We start from the raw sequence: 13,424 nt of genomic DNA on the forward strand, positions 1-13,424 counted from the left end.
AACCCCACACACGGGGCAGATCCTGGGGTCCTGGCAACGAATCTGCGAGGTGGGAAATTTAAAGCTGGGGAAACTGAGGCTGGCTTGTGCATCCAAGACTTAAGTCTGAACCCTAATCTTACTCCTTCAGAACCTGCCTGTATTTAGAGATAAGGCCCTGAAAGAGGTAGCGAGTTAAAATGAGACCACGAGGGTGGAATTTTGCATTTTGATCAGTGACCTTAGACAAAGAGATATCAGGAGCCCCCCAGAGGCTCATGCCAAGAGGGGAGGGGAGGGAGGCGGTGCCATTGCAGCACAGCTTGAGGATGGCACCTGGCCAGCTTGTGGTCTCAGCCCTCCAGGCTCCAGGACTGGCAAACTAAATTCCTGTTATGAAGCCACCCAGTCTGTGGTAGCAGTTTTGGCCTCCCTGGAGCCCTAATACAGAGCTTCACTACTTCATGCAGAGACAGAGACAGAGGCACTGTTCACCCTGCCCAGCTGCTGCCTGTGCCCACAGTGAAGAGGTCGCCTCTTCCACAGCCCCGGGGTCTGCTCCTCACGGCACCCGCCTTTCTGGGTCCTAAGTGTGCAGTGACGTCTAAGGCTGACATATGCCCATGTGTATGTATGAAGGGCTGCCAGCAGGGGAGGGGAAGTGGAGGAGCCTGCATAGTGAGTCCCCTCCCTATCTCTCATGGTGTCACATCGAAAGCGTGACACTTGTGCCAGGAAAATCGGTAATTTCCCAGTGCCATGCATTTAAATGGCTCCTGACAGCCGGAAGATGATGGAAGCAATTAGACATCCTGTTTGTGACAGATGGAGAAAGGCATTTTGTGGCTTCTGCAAGACCTGGAGGGGAACTGAGACAGGCACGTGCTCTGTTCTAGGGGGCACGGCTAGGGCCTCCCCATTAGCCAGAGGAAGAGCGCCCTGGAGGAAGCTCCTGCGGGGCCCTCAGGCATGGGTGCGGGCCCCCTCCTGCCACTCTCCAGGTTACACTGTGTAGCTAGTGACATTTGCTGGACAAGAAGGCCAGAGGGAGGGTGAACATGGAAGTGGCTGCACCAGAAAGCTGCATAGCTCGGTGGCTTTGGGCTCAGCCCAAGTCCAGCTTGCAAGTAGCAGGTAACTTGGAGCAAGTAGCTTATCTCCCTCAGAGCCTCTGTAGTCTTTAATAAAGGGACAGTGTGGTCACGCCCTGGTTCAGTATGGTGAGCAGAAACTGGGGACCCCAGGTTCCACTGCTCGATGGTACTTCTCTCTCTCCCCCTCCATGTGCACACAAAGCTGGCTTAGGATTTCAGTTTGCAAATAAAAGTATAGTACATTTTTTAGAAGTGTTTTTTTTTTTAAATGTGTCTCTAAAATGCGATAGAAGATGTCTGGACCTTGTGTTGACAAAGGTTTCTTAGACGAGAAGCAAACAAAAGAAAAGTGATACACTGTACTTTGTCAAAATAAGAACTTTAGTTTTATAGATGATGCCATCAAGAAGGTGAAAGGACAGACCCACCAATGAGGGGGGCGGACTAAGGGGCTTGCATCAAACGAATATAAGGACCCTTAATAAATCAGTAACCAAAAGGCAAATATAGTATAGATAGCCAAAGGATCTGAGTAGCTATTTCTCCAGAGATGATGTAGAAATGGCCCATGGAACACAGAGTATCCCAGCAGCATTGGTCGCTAGGGAAATGCAAGAAAACCATGATGAGATACCACTTCACACCCGCAAAGATGGCTATGCAAAAGCGAAAACAAAATAACACAAAAAACAGACACTGACAAGTGCTGGTGAGGGTGTGGAGAAACAGGAATCCTCAGGTGTTGCTGTGGGAATGTAAAATGGTGTCCCCGCCTTAGAAATGATCTGGCAACCTCTCAAAAGGTTAAGAGTTAGCTCGTGGCCTAGCAATTCCATTCCCCACACTGCTCTCACTTCCAGCTGGGGGCAAGTCCAGTCTACTTCTGTTCCTATAGATTTGCCTGTTCTGGACATTTCATAGAACAGACTCATATCACGTCACCTCTCTGCCTGGCTTCTTCTCCTTAATCCACGTTATAGCATGGAGCAGTACTCCATTTTTTAATTGCCGAATATTATTCTACTATATAGTTACACTATAGCTTTCTACCTATTCATCAACTGATGGACATTTGTTTCTACTCTTTGGCAATTATAAATAATGTTTCTGTGAACACTCAAACTATCATGTGGGATAAAACAATCTTAGAAATGAGTAGGAAATAGCATAGAATGATATTCACAACTGATAGATTCAAAAAAAGCATGCATAAAAGAAATATACTTTCACTTATTTCCTACACACACATATATAGCACATATACACTCCTAAATACAGACACACACACACACACACACACACACACACACACACACACAGAAGGGACATGCCAAGAATTTAGTATTATTTAATAATGGTTGTCTTTGATGGAGAAGATTAACTATAATTTTAATTTTCTTTGTTCTGCTCACCTGCATTTTCTATGGTGGAATTTGTATTGCTATTTTTGCTTTAAAAGTTATAAAAAACCTTCTGTTTTTCTCTAAATCAAGTGGTGGATATACACACACAGAGCAACATGGTTCAGCCTTTTTCCAGGGGGTACAGAGGGTTACCATGGAATTGGTTGGCTTGGGACCAATCTCTCTACTCTTGGGTCCTCCTTCAGTGTCCCTTGAATTTCCCTGCAAAGTACTCCTGAATGGCCTTGACCATGGCACTCCTTCAAGGACCCTGTCATGTGACAAATAATAATGACTGTTCTCTTGGCAAGGGATTCGTCTTTAAATACAGAAGCCAGTAAAGTGCTCCAGTGATTTGCTCACTGTGAATGGATGGGGGCTCCAGGCGCTATGGAGCTGGGCTATACCTAGAAGCTGGGTGGAGGGACAGGCGGTGGGGAAGTGGGGGCAGGATGGCCACAAACCTCACTGAGAATCTGCCATTGATCTTGGCAGGGTGGGGGCAGGAGAAGGAAACTTGGAGTTGGAGAATTTGGTTATTAAATTTCTTTGATGCTTTTTTGAGTCTACTCAAATTCTTGGAATGAGGTAGGGTGTGTTGAAATGAAAGATTAAGTAAGTAGTGAATTTGTTTTATGGGTATTGGATTTCCCTACTTCCTGTGATGGTCATGGGTATTTCAATGAGGCAGCAAGGAAAGAGTCTTATCCTAATCAGGAAGCAGTAGGGCTATACATGCAGAGCAGAGAGATCTCCAGTGGGTTGGGTTGTGTGTGTGCGTGTGGCGTGTGTGTCCTGTGCAGTCTGTAGACCTAACACCTGCCTTTTCAAGCCCTGTGTAGCCTGGCCTCCATTCAGCACTACTGTCCAGGTGAGGGAAGCCAGACTCCCTATCCCTCTCTCCTCATTTCCTTGGCCTCCTTCATGAGTGAGGTGGAAAATGAGAACCGGTGATGTGCTTCGCTACTTCTGTCTCCAGTGGCAGGGCAAACAGTTTAGGGGAAACTGAAAGCCTTCGCATTCAGTGTCTGCTACTTAACAGCCTTAAGACTGGGGGCAAATCACCTACTTATCCCAGGTCTTAGTCTCTCCAACTGTAAAATGGTAATACTTACAGGGCTGCTGGAAGAGCTGGAGAAAATGCACATGAATGTTAGCTCTCACAAGATACCTAAGGATTCCTTAATTCCTTTTGGTTTCCTTTTAAACCTGTGCCTGCACTCTCTCTGTCTCTGTCCCTGTCTCCCTCCCCTCCCCTCTCCTACTCTCTCTGACATGCACACACATACACATATATCTCCTGGGCTCCCTTCAATTCTTACATGTCATATGTTCTCCTAAGATCATGGCTAACACCCGTGTCTCTTAACATGATTTAAATAAGCAAGAGGGAAACCTCAGCTTGATGGCAAAGGACCCTGACCAAGGGCTGAACTAGACCTTTGGGTTTCTCCTCCAGATTCATGGCCTCCACCAAAGAAAGCCAAGAATGGCTGATCCTTAGAAGAATGGAGATGTGGGCTCTGAGGTCCCCGAACTTAGGTTTCAAGATGAAAGTTGTATTCGTTGCCATTCCTCTGGCTGAAATTCTGTCAGAACTGAAATACTGTAAACTCCATAAGGCTCGTGCTTCAGGTATCAAGAAATGATTCCAGGGTAGAAGGCATTCCAGAGAATATGATACAAACTTAGATGGAAGGAAAGCAGTTAAAGTCTCTCTCTGCTTTAGCTCCTGGGAGTTCCCTCTCTGGGCCATCCTGGCTGCTCAACAGCAATGCCAAACTTCCTTCTTCTCTCCCTTCCTCCCTCCTTCCCTCCCTCTGCACATCTTGTGCGTCCTGGGTCCTGTAAGCACATGCTGGGTGCTGATGACCCAGCTCCTACCTCAGTCCCTGGTGTGGAGGAAAAGGGCTGATACCACCAGCTGCTGGCTCTGCACCCTCCCTAGGCATGTCCTCCCACCCTCTTTCCTCCCTTCCCACCATTTGCTGTCACAAGAGTCCTCTCTAGTCCCATCTCATCCCCGCAGCCTCCCCAGGCCACTGTGGCACCTGCCTTCCCTTCTTGTGTCCTCATCCTAGCCCTTGATCCTAACAGCAGTCTCACCTTGAGAACACCAGTGTGTGTGGGCTGGACACTGTCCACATCTTCAAAAGCCATCTGCCTAACCTGAGCTTGGGGACTTAGGGTTTTTTGTGACTCATGATGCCTGAAATAAGATAGTCAAAATAAATATGCAATGTCAACTCTCAGGCAACACACAGTGATGGGTTTCCATCCAGTGATCAGCTAGCTAGAGCTAGCTGTATCTGTTACTGTTCCTGAGGCCCAGTGGTCCAGCAGGGAACAGAGATCTCACTTCTGATCTCTTCTGGCCCAGAGTTGTGGAGAGGAGCCCTGGGTCTGGGCTTCAACACTCCGTGTTCAGAATGCCTCCCTGGAGAAACCCAGTCCTTCCTACCTGCTCCTCACTTGGTGGTGAATGGCAGGAACTGAAGCATAAGAGTGGGTGAGAAAGTGTTTGGCCAGTGTGCAGTAGTGTAGAGAGGTAGGTGGCCATTCCATGCTGGCTTTGTGCAGAGAGGCCTGGAGTTAGGAGGTGAGCAGTAGAGACACAGGGACCTCATACCTGTCAGCCTGCAACATACTGATGGAATTAACTCAGGGACAGTAAACGCACTGTGGGAAGTAAACCTATGATTAACAATATCTCCAGCAATGCTTACAATGAATGTTTATTGAGTACTAATCCCACGTTGAGTATTTTGTGTCCATTATCTCACTTGACATGCACATGTATCGCTGTCCACTATAACATCTGCTTGTACGGATTAGAAATCCAAGACTCAGAAGCCAAGGGCAATTGGTATCATGGCAGCAGACAGAGCTGAAATTGAAACCATATTCTGCCTCTTCCTTGAGCCAGAGTCTTCTGCCTGGCTTTGGCCTCAAGTTCTCCCAAGGACAGAGAGGTGCTAATGTTCACCAGCACGAGACTGTGCCCAGTGCTTAGAACAAAGAGCTGGGGAGCCAGCAGCTGCTTCCCTCCCTGTCCAGCTGGGAGACATGGGGTCCAGTGCTTCATCTCTGCCTGCACCCTGTCATGGCCAGGTCTGCGATGCCCACCTCTCTGGGTGGCTCTGAGGTTCAGGTGCTTTTGCCTGCAAAGGCTCTGAGGAGTTAACTCCAGGACCCAGCCCAAAGCAGGGCCATCAGGGCGGGCTTGGGGCAGCAAGTTTGTCATAGAAGTTTCAACTTCCTGCTTCTTGACATCTTCATAGAGGGCCTGTGAGGGGCTTCTCCTGGGAGCCTTCTATGGCAGAAGGGCTGTTGTGTGTGCATGTCTAAATCTATATATCTGTATTTGTTACTGTGCTAGTGTGTTTATGTGTCTTTGCATCTCTGCTGTAATTGTGCTTATCTGTTCACGTGTGTGTCTGCATTTATGTCTGAGCGTGTCACTGCAAATGCTTCTGTGTATGTCTGAGCACATCCAAGCGTTTCTCTGTCTGTGTCTCTGTGACTCTGTGTGTATGTGTGTGTGTGTGTGTGTGTGTGTTGGTATGTGAAAATGTTTCAGAGTGTGTGTGAGTGAGTGATCTCTGTGTGTCCTCTGCGTGTGTCTGAGTGTCTCTGTGACTGAGTGTCTTTGCTTGGGATTGTGTGTGTGTGTTTGTGTCTGTGTGTCTGAGTGTGCCAAGCATCTCTGTGTTCTATGTGTGAGTCCACCTCTGCCTGTGACCATGTGTCTCTGTGGTCTGTGTGTCCTGAGTGTGTGCCTCTGTGACAGGCACATGTCTGGGTATCTGTGTGTGTCTGGCTGCGTGTCTCACTGTCTGCACAGGCGTGTGAAGTCTGTCTGCCACTGTGCATTTCCATGTGTGCCTATGTGGGCTGAGTCAGGTCTTGATCTGAGGTGACCAGTGGCTTCCGAAGGTCAAGATAATATCCACAGACTCCAGGAAGGAAAAGCTGTGGTCCACAGCTGTGGTTTTGGTCCGTGCTATTTTTAAACTTTAAAAAACAGCAGGAGGAAACTCATTGCCACTTAATAGCCAGGTCAGAGTTAGATAAAATTTAAGCCTGGGCTTTAAAAGTAGCATGGGTGGCCTGAGCAGACTCCAGCGCCACCATGGCCTGCAAGGCCACATGAGGCCCAGAGAGCTGACGGGTCCCAGAGGCCACATCGCTATGCATGGGACCCCCATGGTCACCCGTGTCCACCTTGTGGTTCTGTACAATGGCCCATGAACATGGGTTCCTGTTCTCATTCAAGATAAGGAGATGCAGGCTCTGAGAAGGCAACTCTCCCAGGGACTTCAGAGTGACAGAGCCAAAGCCCAGACCCGTCCCTCTCCCCGCCTAAGCCCGTGCTCTGTACAGGACCCTATTTAGCACCCTGTCCCGAGTACCTTGCCTCCTTCCTGTCAAGTGGTTTAAAATGAAGGCTGTGTGGCCGTTGCACACTTAACCACTGATTTTCCATGAAGAAAGAGATTTCCTCCATAAAGCTCGATTAAAACAAAAACACTGAAAGGAAAGCTCTCTAGCCTATCTCACAATACCAGGGCAGCCCACACCTTTCACCACTTCCTCCCCTATCAGGAGGCCTGGTTTTTATAGCTGATGAAAATGTTGCAAACATCAGAGGCACATCCTGGAATTCTCGTGTCCCCATGCCATGGCCTGTCTGTGCATGAAGCTGGCAGCCCCTCTGGGCCACCCTGCACTGTGCTGTTTAGAATAGGGACTGTGGACTGGATACCTGGAGTGGGTGTGCTCTGTGCAGACAAAGAACACATATTACACAGAGGTTCTCAGAAAAGCTGGCCATGCACTGATTGAAGAATAAGCCCACAGGTGCAGAACTCAAAGCCAGCTCTGAATCATGCTGACCCTGGTTCACTGCCACTGTCACTGAGCTCAAGGCCCCAAGATGGCTGAGTATCTGTCCTTTCTTGCTGCTTATTCCCACAAAGAGCCTCCTATAGAGATGTTGAAGCTCAGAAGAGGCCCCTTGCTTGGAGATGGCAGGGAGCTCAGCCTGGCTGGGGGCATCTTACCATAAGCCTGAGCTTGTTATTTAAATGAGTTAAAGACAGGAAGCCACATATTTTGCCCATTCCTGCCTGAGTCCATAGCCCAATCTTCCAGGCTTAATGTGAATACTCAGAGCTGTTGGAAAGGGCTCCTCGGTACCAGGCTGCTTAAGTGTGGTGCCTGTAGCCCTTCACCTACACACCCTGTGTGATGTCCAGGCACTTACTGCCCAGCCTCATTGGACCACAGGCCCCTCATCTGACCCAACAGGCAAGCAGAAACAAGATAGCAATGGCGCCTCCACCTTGCACCAAGAAACTCCCCAGAGCCCTGTGACCTTGACATTCACCTTTCTGTGCTCAGCTCCCTCTTCTTTAATGGGGTGATGTCCTCAGTGCCCTGGGGGAGTTGGTAAGGCTTAACCACATCTGTAACTAAAGTGTGGAAGGAAGTGCCTGGTGCAGGGAAGGCACTCCGTCAGGTTGTGCCCTGGAAATCACTCAGCCCCCTAGTCTGGAGAGCTGCATGGGGCTGGTATGGAGAAGGAGCGGGTATAAGGGGCTCCCTGAAGCCTGCGTTGGAAGCCTGAGCCGCAACATTGTCTGCCCAGCTGCCTGTGATAGTAGAAGCTCTGGGGTTTGGAGCCTGGGTGGTGGGCTGTTCCATGGAGGACAGGGCCAAACTTGGGCTCCTACCTCCCTCAGGTGCCCTCAGCCTTTGAGTGTCAGTTCTCAGGCCCATCACGCGATGCGTCCTCACTGTGGCACCCATTCCTTGCCCCTGTGACTCTGCTTCTGGAGCTCCGTGACACTGGCGTCTGCCACTGGCATCTGGGATGCTCTCCCTGGTCCCAGGACACTTGTCGGGATGCTAGGCCTTCCAGCCGCACCTTGGTTCCCCCTGCTGTGTTCAGAGCAACCACACTCAGCCTTTCCTGTATTTTCTGTTTCTGACATAGCAGTTCAGGGTCTGGAACTGCGACATCAGTTCCACGGAGTCCACCGGGGCAGTGTTCTCACCCTGCAGTAGGAGAACCCTATGTCGCTCAAGGGCTGACAACACATGGATAACATGGACCGAGCCCAGGGTCCAGTGCATCCTAGCTCTGTCCTCAGCAGATGTGTGACCTGGGCCAAGAGTGCAAACTTCTCTTCCCCAATTTCCTCCTCTCAAAGACAAGGAGGTAAATACTGTATCTCTTTGGGCGGTAGAGAGGATTTAATATGTTAATCTATGTAAGTGCTTAGGGCTATGTGCTTAAAAATCTAGTGAGTGCTCAAGGCATGTGAGCAGTCTCTGTGAGATGTGACCGAAATCTACCGTGAATGCTTACAGTTTAAAAAATGTATTACAGTAATAGACATATTGCCATTAATCTCCTTCAAAGTAACCCCGGTCACTTAGAACTCATTCCCTTGTGCTTGCCACGTTCTGAAGCAGTTCTGGAAGTCCTCTTTCTTATTTGAGATATCATGGCTACCTCGATTGGCTGAATCCATTCAAAATGTTTACCTTTCGTTTTGGCTTTGGGGTGGAGCCAAAAGTCACACACTGAAGACCTGCTGAGCCAGGTGGATGAAGGAACACCTAATCTTCTTATCAGCCTGCCTTTCCATCTCAGGGTGGCAGCATTTGCCATATCTTTTTATCACACCGCATAGACACTCGTGAAAGAGGACTTCTGGAACGGTTTCAATAAAGTAGTAAGAATAAAGGGATAAGAGTATGGGAAGCAAGGCAGAGTCCTGCAAGGTAAATTAGTGACATTGTGTCTTTCACTGTAATTTTTTTGTAATTTAACATGGTGTGCCTTGATCACACCTCCTGTTTCAGTCGTTAAGCTCCTGGTATATGGAAGTACCTAGTTTACGGGCATTCTCTCTGTGCTTGTGGAGCCTTCTTGTCTGGAAAGCGGGGTGACTGCTGCAGGTGCCTCAGACTATCACTGTGGAGGCGATGTGAGGCACAGCAGATCGAGCTCCTGGGAGAGGGCGCAGCTGGCCACAGGGCTCGGAGAACAGTGCTCCATAGTCAGCTGCCCTTACTAGGGCCTGGGGCTCTGTGGTGAGACCAGCGTGTCCCTCCATGCCCTCCAGGCGCTCCGTCTGCTTACCGGCCCCTGCACACAGAGGCTGCTGCACCTCCTGGTGTGTGGCCCTGCTCACACCATGCTGTCCCCCCTGCGTCTTTAGTTGCAGGTTTTTAACATGGGGGCGATAACAGAAACTACCTCACACATCCCCCATGAGGGTCAGGTGAGAGAAACGGAGATGCCTGTCATTTGTGACCTGAAGTCTCCATCCAGGACTGTCACTGCTGCTCTGTGGCAGTAGCTCCACTGAGGGCAGTGTCCCATCCTACCATGCTGTCCCTGACTCCTGCTCTCCAGGGGAATGAGGGGCCAAAATCTGGGCCTCCGCTCCATCCCTCCCTGGGCAGGGGACCCAGTACTACCACTGGTTCTGGCCGAGCCCAGCTTCGCCCGACATCTGCAGACAGGGAAGTCCCCGGGGACCTGTTGTGCTAACAGTGACATCAGCCGATGTGGCTGGAACAATTTCCCCCTTCTTTCTCTTCCAGGGAGGCTCTGTGCTCTCCCCAGCTGCAGTCATCAGTCCCAACAGGGCTCAGCAACAGGCAGTGACTTTGGCAAAAGAGGTCAGCTGCCCCACGTCATCCAGCCAAGAAGTGGTGTCCTGCCTGCGCCAGACGCCCGCCCACGTCCTCAATGATGCCCAGACCAAGGTGGGTGCTGGTGTGCAGGGTGGGAGAGGCGGTGTAGTTTTCTACAAATGGAGAGCTAAGCGAGGAGACATGACCCACTCAAGCCACCCAGAAGGGAGACTGTGCACTCCTGATGCCCACGGGCCATCATGGACCAAGCTGGGTACTGCAGGTGCGCAGGCCTCTCTGCACCTTCAGTTTCTCTTCTATGAAATGGAAGGAATGACGAAGCCCTTGTACAGCAGGAGGGGACAATGCAACGTCCCACATGAGGGGTCTGTGGTAAACGCATGGTCAGGTCATAGCTCTGTGTTCTGAGCATAACGGATACAGCTGCACAGACAGGCCGTGGATGTGGGGATAGCTTTGTGTCTCCTTTCTAGCCTGCAATGACCTTGCTCAAAGGCCAGGTCTCCAACCATCCCTGAGATTAGTGAAGGAGACAGCAGCAGGGCTAACTTATGATTTCAGCTGGAAGCTTGGTCTTCTCCGGGATGACTGGAGTGGGTCTTACTCGGGGCTCCTTTAAACGTAGATGTCATGGCAGTTAGAGCTGATTAACGTCACCTATCAGAGCCGTGACCCTTTCTTCAACTATATGCCCTTCCTCTTGGGGTTCCATTAGCTTCTGGGGGGCCCCTTTGCTGAGAGACACAACATCAGCTGCTGGGCACTGTCACCTGGTGTCCTGCCCGCCTGTCACTGTGGTCCTTTTGCCCTTGCTTCCCAAGAGTGCTACAGATGAATAACCATCTTGGGCAGTCATTTCAGTCAGGACCTCATTATGCAAAGCAAGACAACTCATTATTCCAGTACCATTTTTAAAAGAAGGAGGCAAAAGCCATACAGATAACAGCATTCTTTTGCACCCTACAGCTCCTGGCAGTGAGTGGTCCTTTCCACTACTGGGGCCCCGTGGTTGATGGCCAGTACCTCCGAGAAACCCCAGCCAGAGCCCTGCAGAGGCCTCCACGGGCCAAGGTTGACCTGCTTATTGGAAGCTCTCAGGACGATGGGCTCATTAACAGAGCCAAGGCGGTGAAGGTAGGTGGGAGGAGGCTGGGGTGTAGTTACCTGTGTCTGGCCTCTCCCTGAGGAGCTGGGCACAAGTAGGAGGGCACCCCCGCTCCCCAGCACACTCAGCGGTATCTCAGAGCTCTACTGAAAGTTGTTTTTAAAAAATTATTAATCCATGTGGACAGGATCCTGGATTCCTTTGCATTATTCTACTTCCCTTAGATAATAGATCTCACTTTGGAGAATCTACTTCACAGTAATAAAAACATGGTTTCACATAATATACATGCAAGGGTATTTTTCATAGCACTAATTGTTGTGGCAAAAAAATTGGAAGCAATTCAAAATTAATGGGGAAATGGCTGACTAACTTTAAACACATATAAATGATTAAGTGTTAGGCTGCTGTTAAAAAGAATGAACTTGCTGCGTGTGGTGGTGCACACCTGTAATCCTAGCACTCTGGAGGCTGAAGCAGAAGGATTGCTGTGAGTTTGAGACCAGCCTGGGCTACACAGTGCGTTCCAGGGCAGTCTCTCAACTACACAGTGAGACCCTGTCTAAAAACAAAACAAACTTGATAGCTCTGCTTGCTTCAGGAATACCTGTTGCTAAATGGAAAATGAAGATGTAGAGGTATGTGGCATTTATACAGCACTCATATTCTTAAAAAACAACCTGGGCTATCTGTGTATATGTAAATGTGCGTAGTTTTATGTTTCTCTGAGAAAGGATAATGTGTAGACAGATTAACAGCAGCTACCTCCAGAGGTGTAGATACATAGGGAAGAATCTTATTAGTTATTTACCGATGTTCAATATACATATATGCATATGATATTCAGTATCATCTTTTCCTTGGAATGCCGTATTTCGCATTGTCCTGCAGGTAAAGGTGTATGGCTGTTGACTCATCACAGCTTTGGTTCTTGGTTCATGTACAGTAGTCCCCTGGTTCACAAACTTAATTTGTTCTATAATTTGGGAAAAGATGGCCACATTAGTATTTGCATGGGAAAGATGGCCACAGTCATGTTTCTTACCAGATGCAGAGTTGGCAAACAAAACCAACATTTTGCCAAAGGCAAACAAAAGCATTCATGAACTGAGCTACCACTTTGTCCTGGACTTATCCTAGTCATCTCTGACTCTTTTTGCAAAAAAGGAAAAGCTAATTTCATATTCTCAGGAGGCAGACAGGGCACCTGGGGTGAGGGGAAGGATGGACTGGGAGCTTCTTCTCGCTGCCACTGTGAGGAAGCACTGTCCCCCAGAAGGGGAGAGCAGGTGTTCATCTGCAGGCTTGGGAGGTGGGGGGCCAGCATGCAGCCTAGGGTACATTTCTCTATCATTCCAGCTGATTGTGAGAGGGCTGCCTGGACATGTGGCTGCCCTGGGCTGGTCCAGTCCAACCACTGTCCTGGGAGTACCTTTGGGACATCCCCCACTCTGTCCTGAATTCCTGAGCTACTCCCCACAGGAGCCTTAATCCAGATCCCTATTCAGTGCTGCATTTTCACTCCCCTCCTTGAATTTTCCTCTGAGGCCGTGCAGGCACAGTTAGTTTCCTCTGTCCACTTGCAGAGATGGACAGTTCTGGCCAAAAGGAGGCTGGCTGCCCAGCCCAAGCAGCCCTCGCTTGGAAGGCACATGCTCAAGATGGCACAGGAACAGAGAAACTTTGCTACAAGCACAGCAAGGAGGCTCCTAGCCAAGTCCACAGCTGCCACCCAAGCTCCATTTCCAGGCCCTATTTTCTCCATACCCATTCCCTGGCAAGAATGCAAATCTTACTGCACGTCTCCCCACTTCTTTTGGGAACAGGTGCAGCACTGAGCAGTCTTGGGTTCCTGCATCCTACCCAGCTCACACGTAGCACTGGACAGAGGGAGGAGGGAGAATCATAGCATCGGTCAGGCTGGAAGCCAGGGCCTGCTTTCCAAGGCCATTCCATGCTGACATTTCCATGCAGCTCCAGTCTCTCTGTTCCTTTGGCCAAAACCCTTCCACTGAACTCTAGACCATTTCAGTCCCACAATCTGGCCAACTTCTCTGCTGGTCCCAGCAGTTCCCACCCCTAAACCAGCACATTCTCCCACAGTCTTTGCCACCTCAGTGAACAGCTCCTCAGTCTCCATGTGCTCAGGCTCCACACCAAAAAGCAGCT

General features: G+C 49.6%; 2 protein-coding genes across 3 annotated transcripts in view; one reads left to right on the forward strand and one right to left on the reverse strand.

Moving 5' to 3' along the window:
• Tg (thyroglobulin) overlaps positions 1-13,424 on the forward strand; it is a 203,508-nt gene that overhangs the window by 165,591 nt on the left and 24,493 nt on the right. For both annotated transcript variants that reach the window (XM_010629590.1, XM_033760858.1), the window contains exons 42-43: positions 10,097-10,261; positions 11,117-11,284. In XM_010629590.1, coding sequence (XP_010627892.1) covers positions 10,097-10,261; positions 11,117-11,284 — 333 coding nt within the window. The remainder of the gene's footprint in view (positions 1-10,096; positions 10,262-11,116; positions 11,285-13,424) is intronic.
• Sla (Src like adaptor) overlaps positions 1-13,424 on the reverse strand; it is a 54,497-nt gene that overhangs the window by 39,603 nt on the left and 1,470 nt on the right. The window lies entirely within an intron of this gene.

The sequence above is a fragment of the Fukomys damarensis genome, unplaced genomic scaffold, assembly GCF_012274545.1.
Source record: "Fukomys damarensis isolate Sample0158 unplaced genomic scaffold, DMR_v1.0_HiC HiC_scaffold_5, whole genome shotgun sequence".
Lineage (NCBI taxonomy): Eukaryota > Metazoa > Chordata > Mammalia > Rodentia > Bathyergidae > Fukomys > Fukomys damarensis.